A 14,626-nucleotide genomic window follows, 5' to 3' on the forward strand; every position below is an offset into this window, starting at 1 on the left:
GAAAAGCTGTGAAAATGATCCAAGTATAACGTGCACTTAAACTGATATTGATCTTTTTTTTTTTTTTAAGGTGGACCATTGTCTAGCTTTAGTGCTTTAGTGCTCCTGCTGCTTCTCCAAACACAGGGTATACCAGCTGCCATCTCCTGCAGTAATGACTATTAACGAGTACCTCATACAACTCCACATCAAATAATCCAAATTATTCCTTTAAAGATCTGATAAGAGAAACAAATCTGATTTGCCTGCAGTCTGAATGAAGCCTTACTGTATCGTTCACGTTTCAGTGACAGTAGCTGCGACACTTGATCTCCGCTTTGACAAAGACTCACCACTCTTGCTCTCCTGGACCAGGCTTTTTATTACCACTGCTTCACTTTTTTTGGTATCTGCACGGTTGAATTTTAGCAAATCTCTGCTTATTTTTGTAATAGTTACAGGTTTAGACTGATGACGAGTACTTTAGATGATCAGATTAGACGTCCTGCTTTCAGGGAGTTTGGTCTGAGTCTGACAGAGGATTACTGATGGATTCTGTTTTTTTACATTTTCAATTTATTTTAAGCTTTTTTTTTTTTTTTAACATACTGTGAGTGCAAACCACACATACATGCAGGCTTTTCATTTTTAACAGATTTAGCTGATCTGCCAGTATTGAAGCACGTTTACACTCAGACCTTTGAGTATTTTTGTGAATACTTTTTGTAAGACTGTGACTGTCATCCCCATCATGCCGTTTTTGACCTCACACACCTCGAATCCTTTAGAGATACGTTTATATTTTTTACTCACCTCATCCACTCCTGCACTTGCGCACGCCACATTTAAACTACAGTCGGAGCACTTTTCTGAACAGAGAGTATGAAGACGTTTACATCACTTGAAGCTTTAATAAACAAGCTGTACAGATGAATTGTGTATGTAATGTGACACATTGTTCATACATGGCTACTGTGTTAGCTGCCTGTGTTAGCTGGGAGGGCTGTGATGTGTTCTGTGCTGGGACTAGCGTGTAGTTTAACAGCAGTTTGACTGTTTAAATAAATTACTGTAGTTTTCATTCAGTACTGTTTTATTACTGGTTATGCACTGACACAATAAATATCATTTAAACTATTGTGGCTTAGTTGAGTGACTCAGTAGTTTGTTTTTTGACTGAATTAGGGCTGCAATTAATTATTGATTTAATTGTCTGTTGGTGATTTTATAAAAACTGTTTGGCCTATAACATTTAGATTTGCATTTTAGTACTAAACAATGAACCAAATGTCTAAAATCTCAAGATACAGACGTTATAACAACACACTGTTGGAAGATATTTTCTTTAGTAAAAGTACCAATACAACAATGTAAAATACTCCATTTAAAGCTACTTCAACTCACTTTATTACTGATGTCTTTATATGACCTTCATAAGGTAACAAGGTGAGAAAATTAGCTGTTTCTATATGATTATTTTCAGTGTCTGCCACCGAGTCAGATACCTTTGTGTTTAATCATAAGCAGCTGTGATTTTATCATGTTAAAACACACTTCAAACTCAACAGAAACAAAATAAATCTAACCAAAAATGTCTTGGTTTGTCTTTCCACTGTTTAAACAGTTACAAAGCCTAGTTTGGTTGAAATAAACCTGAAACAAAGTACGGCACTTAAATGTAAATGCAATGCTAACATCTGAGAAGTTCGAAAAGGCAAATGTTTGGAATTTTTGCTTTTAAAGTAGCGCTACGCATGATAATTATCTGTCAATTGATTAATTATCTACTCAGTACAACACTCGGCTGAAGAGGGTTTGTTATTTGTTTGAGGGAAAATATTTACCTACTTTCCCCCATCACAGTTGCAAAATCAGTCAGTCCATGTAAACAGGTTGGTCTGGAGATTAACTGACAAACATCGTCTTATCTGCAGCTGAATAACTAATATACATGAATTGACTTATTAAATTTGTGCACAATAATTCTCCTCACAGAGCAGAATACTGTTCTGCCTGCAGAAGGACTGAGCTTCCAGTTGGGATTATGTTGAACCGTGTGAATATAAACCAGGCTACAAATTGAGGGGAGAGAAGCCATGCATTCAAATCTTAACTTTCCCCGGATAAATCAAAGTTAAAACTTCTGTCAGTATTTGTGCGAGTTGAGTCAGACAGTGTCATCTGTTCTGTGAAGGCTTTACAGATTGTCAATGTGTCAGTGAGGCTCTGCCCAGATGGACAGAATAAATATGAAACCCACGAAAAAGCTACTGTGCAGCTGCTGGTGAAGCCAATCAAGTGTCCGGTAAACTAATCGACAAACACGCTGACCACAGGATGATGTTCAGATTACTAATATTCAAAGGACAGTTGTTTTAACGTGCATGGACGTAGGTTGTGATATCATGATATTGTTACAGAAAAAAAAGTACATAGTTCTCAATTTAGTAAAATTTCTGTGTATAAAGTAATTTATTTAACTGGCAAAAGTCTTTTTGATCTATAATACAGTGCCAGTGCTGAATGTGGGACACCAGAGAATGTAGGCTATTTAATATTGTACTGTCGAAACTACGCTACTGAGAGAGAAAAAAAACAATGAGGGCTGCGTGAGACTGCAGCTTTAAATGTTTTGGGAGCAGGTAAAAATATCCTAAGGTGATTCTTTGTGGGGATTTTTACTTGTAGTGTTTTTCTGAAAGTGTGTAGTCCAGAATTATCTTCTTACCTGACAGCTGATGCTGAATTAATCCACGGCCTTGCGGGTGACTTCACACGCTGATATTCTGTAAAAAGCAAAGGAGATTTTATTGTTAAAAAAATATCATCAGTGCATACAAAGAAAAAAGACATGGACTGAAAAAATAATACATTTTATTAACCTCATTTGAAGCTCCACATGGACGATGCTGCTGGCTGCCGCTGTCTCTCAGGTTCCAACAGGTTTAAATGAGCTCTGTAGTTTACAAAATCCAGTGATAACAGCTTGTCAAACATGATAAAACCTTCTTCTGGCCTATAAAAATTAAAATAATTAATAAATTAATTCTGTCAAAGCAACAAACTTCTACTTTTTTCTTCTTATTCTTATAAAATATTGCATCAGTGCTCAACAGTATCAATAATACACTATTATAGCTGCAGCGATTAGTCAATTAATCAATCAGTGTAATTGCCAATCATTTTGATTCATTATTTTGAGTAATTTTCTATGCAAAAAATGTTCCAATTCTGATTCCAGCTGTTATGGACCAAACAACAACTCTGGTTGCTGCAGCACTAATACTAATAATCTGTCATTACCTTAACTACAATCAAAAGCTTTATTTCTTTTGAGAAAGCTAATGCTGCAACTAATTAGTTGCATTATTGCATAATCTGTTGATCCTTTTCTTGATTAACTGATCAGCTGTTTGGTCCATAAAATAAAAAAAAAAAAATAAATAAAAAAAAAATTATGATCAGTGTTTCCCAAAGCCCAAGGTGATGTCCTCAAATGTCAGAGAGCTGAAATAGAATTTGGACATTTTTCTTAGAAAACCAACAGCCTCAAATCGGTAAATTGATTATTAAAATAGTTGGTGATTAATTTAATAGTCGACAACTAATATATTAATCGACTCGTTGGTGCAGCTCTAGAGAAAACATCCAACCATTGTCAAAACATGCAACATGTCGAACTCTGCTCCACCAAAGATGAGTCTAAATGAATGAGATATAGCTCAGTGTCTTAATAATAAAATAAAAAGCTGATTTCACAAACAAGGATCAATAAAACAATAAAAGAATAAATTAGATGGACACATTTCCAAGATTATGAATTCACTCAGTTCCTCCGAAGACACTTCGATATTCTGTCTTTTGGTGAAGTTTCCCTCCGGGCTGCAGTCTAATTCAGCTTTGATCCATTTCTTCAGATCAAAGACTCCACATAGTTCTTGTGAAGTCTGCAGCACATAAACCAGAGTAGAGTCTTCCTGAGCTCTCGTGGCCCTAAATCTCCTTAACGGCAGAATCACTCACTTCATTCGCAGAGTGAACACAGTGAGGTGTCTCCATGAGGAAGACTCTTCTTGGATCTACAGGACAGATTAATCTTCATCGAGGAGGAGGAGGAATCAGAGGAAATCACTGTAGATTGACTTTTTGACATCTGAGTTCTCCTGCCTGTCTGATTTCAGACTGTGTGAGAGTCGGAGGCATCTTTTCTGGCCTTATTGGAGACAAAATTTCAACTGGAATGAATCTGTAATGAGAAGCTATAGTAATATGAAAATATCCAAACATCTCATTTTACCATACAGGAGATGCTTTCCGAAAACAAAAGCAGAGAATCAGCATCTTTTATGTGTATGCAAAACACTGCTGCCTAATATGTCTTCCTGATGGCTCTCGGTGGGTCTAATCCTGGCAAATGAATAATTCAACACATCAAGTCAAGGAGTTTGAATAATCCACTCTCCACAAAACATGCAGTGAGTCTGCTGCCCGACTCTATTACCTTCACTGCACCGTCATGTTTATTAAAAAGACAGAAGAGTCCCATTTCCCACCAGACTTATCTTGCTTCTGCCCAGACTCACCTCCTCTGCAGCACTGTGCTTCTCACCGTGGGGAGATAAGAGAGATTATCTTTTAACACCCATGGGTGCCTCATCGGTCACATTTCACACCCCATGACCATGCGGTTGCTACAAGTGGGTCCAACTCTTCCTCTTTGTGTTAAAAAAAGTTTACACAAGTGGGTCCCTGCTTTGTTTGCACACTGCATGTGAGCAGCGGTTTCACACTTTTCCACTGAGAAAACACACAAAAAATGTAGCAACATGCCAACAAAGACAGTAAGAAAGAAGAAAGCAAGCTTGCTGATGTAAACAATGCAGGATTTAAAAGATTTAAGGGTAGGATAAGTAGGATTCGTCAGTTCCTGTTCATAAATGCAGCAGAAAGATAGGTGGATATCAAATACTGACATTCTGGGATGGTAATGCGTCAAGCACAAGGAGAGGGAATGAGCGGATGGTGGGGTCTTTGTGTCGTCTTAAGATAATTTCCGATGGTATGCTTAAGTTTGATTCATAAGAGGTACTGAGCTTAAAAAAACTTCAACAAATTCTAGGAGGAAAATTTGCAACTTAAGCTCCTGTGATCGATAAATCTTAAATCAACTTTGTGTTGGCAGAACCTGCTCTCCAATGGTGTGCTTAAGTTTGATTCCTAAAAGATACTAAGCATAAAGAACCTCACATAATGCTTGTACAAGTGAGGGTTCAGTCAGGAATAACCATGGGCCATAAAGCTGATGCAAAGTCCACTACAGGCTCAAGCACATATACGTTCCAAATCACAACAACCCAACACAACCAGCAGGATAATCACTCAAGTCTAGACTTTGCTTAGATAGAAGAGCATTTCCATGTCAAAATAAGAGTTCATAAAAAAAAAAAACTTCTTATACGTGGTTTTCTGCTTTAGTCTGGTGTGTCCTTGGTGATGATTGAGAGGGATTATTTTCATGAGTCTTTGCATTGTTTTTTGGGAGAGTTCTGCAATTTGCCGTTAGACAAATTCAGATTTTCAAATGATTTATGAGGAGGAAAATGCGTTCTTTGTCAGGCCTTGAGGATAGACACACGCAAACACACAGTGCCTTCTGGTGACAAACACCGAACTCCACAGGGCATCTTTCGATAGAGATTGTCTGGTTATTTGCTGTTTTCCAAAGTCAACTTCAAAATCTCAAATAGAGCAGCAGCAATGATCAGTTAATTAATTGATAAGTTTGTCGAAAGAGAATTAGTTTCCAACAACTCTGGCGATCGAACTGTCTCATTCATTAATTTTTGAAGCAAAATTGTAGTGATTTGCTGTTTTTATTCTTCAGTCTGGTGGTACAGCAGCAGATACAGATTCTTCTCCTGATGGCAGCAGGTTGAAACGACTGTCTGGGGTCCATGTTGTCTTTAAGTGTCCTCTGGACTTTCCCATAATGCCAGTTTGTGATGTTTCCGGTCAGTTGCTCCTCTGTAGAAGTTAACCAGAACTTGGCTCTGGAACTTTGCCTTCTGAAGTTTCCTTAAGAAATACAGCCATTTCTGAGTCATCTTTACCAGGACGGAGATGTGTGATGTCCAAGACATCCAAGGTTCTTTGTGATGCTGATTCCCAGGAACCTAGAACTGTTCACTTGCTCCACCTCAGCTCCACTGATTTCTTCAAAAATCAACAACCAGCTCCTTAGTTTTACTGATGTTGAGCAGCAGGCAGTTTTCTCTGAAGGACTCTGCTAGACTGTTGATTTCCTCCTGATTTATAGTCTGAGACCATTTTTCACAATTTTTTATAGTCTAAACAATTAATCCTGAAAATAATCATCACACTGATAGATGATGAAAATAATCACTAGTTGCAGCTCTATTCTCAAATATGGATCTTGGCGTGAAAAGTTTATTATCTGCCCATTTAATTAACCACCAAGTTAAAGGACCAGTGTGTAGGATTTAGTGGCATCCAGCAAGGTGCTTTAAGATTGAAATCACCTCGTCTCACTCTCCCCTTCCAAAGGTGTAGGAGAAATTACAGTGTCCATGAAACTCGCAAAAAAGTTAAATAAATCTAGGGCATTGTGGGCTATTGTAGAAACATGGTGGTGTCTGTGAATGAGGACCTGCACCCTCTGCAGATATAAACGCTCATTCTAAGGTAACAAAAAAACAATGATTCTTATTTTCAGGTGATTATTCTTATACATACTGATGAATATTATATTACATATAAATATTACATATAAATCCCTGTAACTCTTACACATTGGACCTTTAAGTCAAATATTTGTAACTAAAGAGAAAATGTTTTTTATGAGCGTGTGTGCAGACAAAAAGAGGCAGAAATCAACATTTTCCTCATATTGTTCTGTAAACTTTTTCGCCTTTATTTTCTACATTTGGATCAGCTCAGTGTGGAAGCCTGGACATGTCAGTTAACTTCAAACCCCCACAACCCCAACAATCAGAACAATCGTTACCGTCCCTCTGTCTCACGATCAAAAAAACAAAAACAAAAACAAACAAAAAAAAAAACCGTTCACATCTTCACCACACAGTCACTCGCTCAGACATGAAATCAGTCGACGGCCTCCTCTCGCTACCATGTCCACAACAAAGATGAACCGGTGAAGTGTCCTATGTGTAAACCCCTCCTCCACTGGAGGAAGACGAAATGTTTGTTAAAACCTGTATGAAATAGTCACCTCTCCTGCTCTGACTTGCAGGTGCAGGAGCGATACCAAGAATAAAAAAAGAATGAAAAAAATGAGAACGACACACTGATGTAACTGTTCAGCTGTCTGGCTCACGAAGATATGAAGAGTGAAATACTGCAGGTGTGCTTACAAAGTGAGATATGTAGTTATGGACTAAGATATGCCTGCTGCTGCTGCACTCGTTGTGATCCACAGTTCAACTTTTCCCTCCCTTCAGCTCTCTTCAATTTCCTGTTCATAATTCCCACTCCTTTTCGCTCAGTTAAGCAAACTTAGCACCTTGGTCAACTTTATGTTTTCCTGTTTTTCTGTATGTAGATATAAGATATACTATGCACTAGGCAAGTCTAAAATATGTTGCTGGGGGACCTGTAAAAGCAACATATAATCACATCTTAAAGTTACAAAAAGAAATGTTCATATTGTGTTGATTTTGGAGGACTAACCACAAAATATCACATCAAAAATAAAATTATATAAATAAAAATCTCCTCTTTCTTTTTTTAAACTGGCTTACCCACTACTCACTGTAACTTTGCCAGGGAAGATATAAACATGCTGATTTCAAGGCAAATCCAACCTGCTGGCAGCCATTAAGAACAACTACACATAAATAGCTGATCTTCTCATAAATGGTCTGATTAACTTAATAACTGTCATAGAGACATCAGTATTAAGTTGAGACTGTTATAATCAATAAAAAACTACTTGCTGTAGCTTTAAGATGTGACTCTATATGTCGCTTTTACAGGAACAGCAGAAAGTTTACCGAGGTACTAAGTTTGCTCAACTGTGATTAGAGCAGAGAAAAAAGGGGGTGGGACATAGAAAGGGTCAATTATTATTCTGTCCCTGATTAAATCTCCTTAAACACATCAGTGTGTTTGATATTATGACTCCTGCTTTCCAGGCTTCCTTTCCTACTTTAGATATACACATCCTCAGGAGCGTGCGGAGACTGTTAAGAAAATAAAAAGCAGCTTTTGCTCTTTTTGAACAACGGACGCAGGGATACGGTGATCTGACGTCAAGTCTACGCTACAGGCTCTGTTTGTCCAACAGCGGGGGAATCTGAGAGCTGTTTGTTCTTGTGAATAGGGAGCTGATGGACTGGGATTAGTACTGAAGACACGCACTCACACCCGCACATCCATCCACACACTCCGCTGGAGGAAAGAAGCCCTTGGAGTGTATTTTTTAAGAGGTCATTGAGAAGAAGATATGATGAAAATGGATTAAAGTTTTTCCTATATGTATACAGAATGTGTGTGTGTGTGTGTGTGTGTGTGTGTGTGTTTGTGTGTGTGTGTGTGTGCGAGTATGTAGTGCCTTATGGGAGAGCTCCCTATGGTTTAACACTATGTTAGGCAGTGAACATCAGTTACATATGCAGAGTCCTCTGTTTGTGTGTGTGTTAGCTCTATGTTAAACATCTTTAAAGACAACAGAGACGGACAGACAGACTAGGGTTACTGCTCTGTGGCACTCTCACAGGACTGTAGAAACAGACAAAACCATGTAAAAACTGGACATACAAATCTCAAGATATCACAAACATCATATTTCTCTATCTCTAGATCTCTGCTGGGGGCAGATGTCAGGTCCTCGTGTTCGGTCCTCTCTGTTTTTTTTATGTGCAGTCCCGCGGAAATTCCGGTCTGTGTGATGAACTGCTGAGAAGTAACACCAGAGGGAGACACACACTGCTGCGAGACTGTAGGAGGGGCTCTGACCCAGGCATACATGACAGTCTCTCTTGCACACATGCTCACTGACACACACGCACCCTTCTTCATAGGAGTTCACCAGAGTTCATTTTCAAAAATCCTTTACAAAATTAAATTAAAAAAGAAAAAAGGAAAAACAAAATCAACAAGGAATTCAGCCGCCTTCTCAAAGCATACATTCATCTCAGAATACACACACCCACTCACACACAGACACACACACAAATGAGTGCACACGCTCTCTCATAAGAGGCAGTCAGTAAACGTTAAGTGATGAGTTGAGGGTTTGGACTGCTTTGTCCAGGGAAGCTGTGAGTGCAGAACCTCGACTCCACGAGCCCGTCTCATGTCCATGCCCAGGAGCGAGTCATTCTCCGCGGTTAAAATCTCTTTAAAAACAACAAAAACCAACATAAAAACAACAGCCATTGTCTCCTAGAGGGAGTCTTTCCTCGCTATCCTCTCTCTCTGAGGAGGGTCAAACACACTCCTCCCTCTGATCTCTGGCAGAGGTAGTACCGTCCAATCCGTCCTCCTCTCTTCCCCGAATCCCCTCATGATGGGAAGTCTTTCCTTTCCCGGTGCCCAATTTTAATAAACACTGTCCGTTCCCCTGATTGCTTACTCTGGGCCGCTGTGTGTGTGAGTGTGTGTGTTTGTGAGTGTGCGGAGCGTGGTCAGAAGACCTCTGGTAGTGTGACGTTGCGCAGTAGCCACTGTTGGGAGCGTGTGTGTGTGCAGTCTCTAACACTGGGCACCTGGCTGTCCTCCTCGCTGGCCTTGTCCAGACACTGGTTACTGTTGACGTGGATCAGGGTCAGCTTCTGCACAGCAGCACAAACACACACAGAGAGAAAAGTCAGCGTGTGTGTGAGAGAATGCAAATCAGGCTTTTGAAAGGTTTGATTCAATTCCTAAGGACATGTAACTGAATATCTATTCAAATAGTTTATCTGTAGACAGGGTTCCTAGTCTCAATTTCAAAATGTTTAAATGTTTTTGTCAAATGTTAAAGGTCATATTATGCAAAATATATTTTTTCATTGTTTTTCAATAAATAATGTCACCAGGGTGTGCCTAAAGTTCCCTAAAATAAGAGAAAAGACCAGTGTCTCTTTTTTTTTTTTTTTTTTACAACAAAATTAGCCCTTATATGCAAGGTTCTGAAACGCTTGTAAACCTGCTAAAAACAGGCAATTGACCCTTTTCCCATTGCCAGGAGGCCTTTCCTTTTTTTTTGATGTGCACTGGAAAGCCGACACTGAACTCATGCGTGCAAGGGAGCAGAGAGAGGATGATTTTAAAACTCTGTGTGTGTGCAGCTCTCAGTGCTTTTGTAGCTTTATCTCTGTGGTTTGAAGTTTAGTTTTTCTCCTGTGTTGCTTTTTCATGTTTGCTGTCAGCTGTACGGGAGCCGTGTTAAGTTACTGCCAATGAAAGCCCGACATTTCCTGAGTTCGCTGCTTCATAATAAAACTGTTTAGATTACAAAATAACAGGGGACATTTAATTGTGAAGAATTTATAGGAAGTTAAATGTTTATACACTTTTCAGTCAACTTAATGACTGAATAAGAGTGCTTCATCAGTAAATCCACACCTTCAAGGGGGTGCAAACTCCACTGTGCTGGGCTGCAGCACAGAGTCAACCGCAGCAGCACATGTGTATGAAAGAGGCAAAAAAAAGACAACAAGTCTTCATTGCTTCCACAAAAAGGGGTGAAAACAGCACGTTCACCGTTTGACATTTGGAGCTGGAGGCAATAAATACCTGTGTTTACTGCAGAGTCATTTGACCCGGGACTGAACGCTGATTGTACCCTTTCCCATTGAAGAAAAAAGCCAGACAAATGACTAGGAGTCTGTTTATGAGTCCTAAAAAATCTTTAACAATCTTTTAGAAGAAGTAGATGTTCATAACTGTTAAATGAAGCAATATGTTAATGAGTCTAGGAAGTCATAAATCAAGCAAGGACTCGCTCTAGCTTGTTGTTGTCAAAGTATAACGTGTACGTTTTGCACTCATGTGGGTTCAGTGTCCCTGGCATCTCGCCTAAGATTTGCGCCTTGGTACGAGGGGCTCCAATATTTGGAATTTGAGTGCTATGGCGTTACATATTTCACTTTTAATTTTGAGTATAAGTTTAGTTTTGGCTTAGCTGTCAGTGTGAGGCATTCTGCGGTTGAGTTGGGTAACGTGTCAACTAGGATATATCACCCGAAAATTGAAAACAATAAATATGTCACTAACTGAAATGACAGCTGGTCTAAAATATGTGTTGTCATACTGTATGTGGATTAGAATTATGGTGGGCTTACTACTTTCAGTTAAAAAAAAAAAATCCTTGAATTACAGTTTTTGTCGAATGCTTACAAACTGAAAGCGAATGCTTAGACAAAAGCATCAAAGCCTTAAATTTTTGTAACTTTACCTTTAAACAAAAGTACCAAAAACTTTGTTTGCACTTCTGCAAAACACTTCTTGCAAATACACTACACAGTTTCTTACATCAGAGTGAGGAATGAAATCTCTTGCCTTCATTGGGAAAACACTTCTATTCAAAGTACAAAACGTATCTGAAATTGGCAACCATTCACCCCATCCTTTACAATTCCTTACAATATTATTTTTGGTTTACCATTGCACTATAATTTTACTGTCATTATTTTTTGTTTCCATGAGACTACAGTAACGTATTGATTATTGTCCTGTAATTCTTCTTTTCTTTGTGTATTTTTGTTGTTGTAAAAAAAGGATTGGAAAAGGATTATTAGATTTCGACTGCAGAGGTTCATTTTGATAAAGAAGTGAGATGTTTCTCTCCAAATGCTGTAACTTATTTGGCTTGTGTGCAGACTTCTGACACAATGAGACACATTCCCCAACTGTGTAAGAAATTGCAGAACTAATCTGTGTTCCTTATTTTTTATGATGATAAAATTGATATGATAAAAACTACAAGAATTAAGGTGAAAGGGTGATTTAAAAATCAAGGAAAACACAACCTTGTTTAATGTAAACTGTAGTGATCATCATTGAAACAGAAAACATCACCTTTTGGATATATGGCGACATAAAACTGAGTTGAAAATGGTTTCAGACCAATCAGCTCCTTTGGATATTGGTTGGTCAAAATTGAGATCTCCTTTTCAAGTGTTCAGTGTTTTTTCATTTTGTCTGCTTTGTTGTTTTCATTTCATCAGGGTTGTTTTTTATTCTTATCAGTTTCAAATGGAAAAAAAGATGAGCCTTTAGACATATACAGCTTTCAAGACCTGCATGAGAACCTTCTGTCTATGTTTGTGTATATTTACTCTACCAATAAATCTGTGCATTTATCATTTCTTCACATGTACCATGTATGTATGTGTATATGTACAGTATATTTTTATCGTTTCCTCCACTCACCACGGGGTCGTACTCCCAGAGCTGGTTGCCTTTGAGGTGATGGCACTTGAGCATCATGACGGGTCCATTTAACTTGGACACGTCTAAACACAAGTCGTCTGTCCTGATCTCCTTATTGGCTGTGTAGGAGAAAACCTGCACGATACACAAACAGATTACACATTTATGTTTCCACCTTTCTCCTCCTAAACATACTCACTTGCACTTCTCTCTGTCATGATTACTGACAGGAATTACAGAAATATCACTGTGACAGTGTTCACACAATTTCCTTATTTTGTGGAAGTATTTGTTTCTCTATGTTGTTTTTTCCCTCTGTGCTGGTCCTCAGATACCTGGTTGCCTCCCATGCCGTGGCAGTTGAAAATGCCGACTTTCTCATTCTCCTTGCGGGCCATGTTGTCCAGACACTGGTTGGTCTCCACGTTACGGATCTGAGCAGAATGCATACACAGAAACCACGCTAAGCAACACTATTGCTGTAACTGAACATAAAACCACACCCTTTGATTCAAACAAGATTCAGTTTCATTACGTCTGCTCAAATTCCAGCCTGAAGGCAGTGAATCACAGACACATCTTTGTTTGTCTTAAAGTGAATGATAGTACCTAAAATTTCATGAGTCATATTCTGTGTGTGTGTGTGTGTGTGTTTGTGTGTGTGTGTGTATCTGTGCACCTCTCCGAGAGAGTAATAGTGCCTGGGGATCTGGGAGTCGGGGTAGACGTTCTCCAAGTACCAACTGAAGGGTTTACATTGAAGCTTTTGTCTCAGGGCCGTGCGAGACGTGATGTCACCGTAGTCCACTTTGGTCACACCTAGATGGATAGACATACATACACACACACACACACATTAACATAAAAGTCAGTAATGGCACCAACCTACATTTATACAGTCCAGTGTTTGTTGAGAGGCTGTTAAACTCATTTTTCCATATAAGCATTATTTAAAGGGTGTCACTAGCAAAGTAGAACGAGGTCATGCATTGATTTGAAGCACCCAAACCCAACATCATTGAAATGCAGAGCTCACTTGTCTGATGGTCATGAACCTCACAAGGCCTACAGTTGAAGTGACACTTCTACAAAAATCTATTTGTTGAATATCAAACCTCTATAGACTGGGTGGAGCTTGGTACAGCAGCTGTAGTCTGCTTGAATTCACAACTACTAGAAAATGTTCCAAAAACGACCTAGTTTCAGGGGAAAAAATTCATACAAACATTTCAAGCCAGTCTTGCAGCATAATCCACTTCTTTGTTGTATGTGTTTTCTGAATATGTTCTAAACACTCGCAGAAAGCGCACATTGGTCTGTCCATTTCACTTCCTACTCCTCAGCTGATGAACATGAAGAATCCCATGCTCCAGTTTTTATAGGATGTGCGGGATCAGATTGGCCATTGAGTGAACTACAACAGAGCAGTTCTCCTGACTCATGGAAGAGCACCCACCCACCCTGACGCCAGCCCCTGTTATAGTTACTTGTTTGTGCAAAGCTATAGGCTGACATCACTCAGACCATGTTATTACTGTGCAATGCACATAATTATAATAGCTTTCAATGAACCACTGCGGTGAACATGCTTCTTTCTTCTATCTTATTTCCAATGTAGTGTTGAACATTTCCCAACAGAACTAGGCTCAGAGGACACAGAAAACAATCCACTGTTGTGTACAGGTGTCTTTGTGACAATGGCACAAACAATAATGCAACTTCGAAATAGTAGGAGAGTTGAAAAGTTGTCTGTATCCACCTAAACCTGTTGTTTATATGTTGTTATAGCCAAATAATCCCAAACTGAAAACAGCTAACACATCACACTGAATATGACAGTTCAGTTTAACTATCAGGCTACATGCTGAAAATTAACGTCACTGCACGCAGGTAGTTACGTGTTAAAATTGCACCAGCCATTCTTTTTATTGCCTGTTGGAGGCGCCATCTGCAGGTCTAAATTACTACTATTGTAACGTTCCTTTCTTGTAGATCATATTAATTTGGCACATGTAAATACTGACAATAACAGAACAGCTCCATCCTGTGGAAAACCTGCAGCCAGCTGAACTAAAGTGAATGATTGAGTTTGTGAGTGACTTCAAAGACTGTTGTACACATCTAAAAATACTCTACATTTAAGGACTTTTACTTTACTTTTGGTTGTCTCTCCTTTGCCAGCTAGGGTAAGTGAGTGAGTGTGTGTATATTTGTGTGAGTCAATAGATGCTTAGTAGCGTGAAATTACTCG

The 14,626-nt window shown here is 38.9% G+C and overlaps 1 protein-coding gene across 2 annotated transcripts in view; it reads right to left on the reverse strand.

Annotated features, from left to right (window-relative positions):
• Nucleotides 1–7,806: 7,806 nt before the first annotated feature.
• galnt1 (UDP-N-acetyl-alpha-D-galactosamine:polypeptide N-acetylgalactosaminyltransferase 1) overlaps nucleotides 7,807–14,626 on the reverse strand; it is a 55,230-nt gene continuing 48,410 nt past the window's right edge. For both annotated transcript variants that reach the window (XM_084726902.1, XM_084726901.1), the window contains 4 exons: nucleotides 13,055–13,194; nucleotides 12,711–12,809; nucleotides 12,376–12,510; nucleotides 7,807–9,791 (listed from right to left, as the gene is read on the reverse strand). In XM_084726902.1, the coding sequence (XP_084583028.1) occupies nucleotides 9,645–9,791; nucleotides 12,376–12,510; nucleotides 12,711–12,809; nucleotides 13,055–13,194 (521 nt within the window). In that variant the 3' untranslated portion in view covers nucleotides 7,807–9,644. The remainder of the gene's footprint in view (nucleotides 9,792–12,375; nucleotides 12,511–12,710; nucleotides 12,810–13,054; nucleotides 13,195–14,626) is intronic.

This window comes from Lutjanus erythropterus, chromosome 9, assembly GCF_056507025.1.
Source record: "Lutjanus erythropterus isolate fLutEry1 chromosome 9, fLutEry1.hap2, whole genome shotgun sequence".
Lineage (NCBI taxonomy): Eukaryota > Metazoa > Chordata > Actinopteri > Lutjaniformes > Lutjanidae > Lutjanus > Lutjanus erythropterus.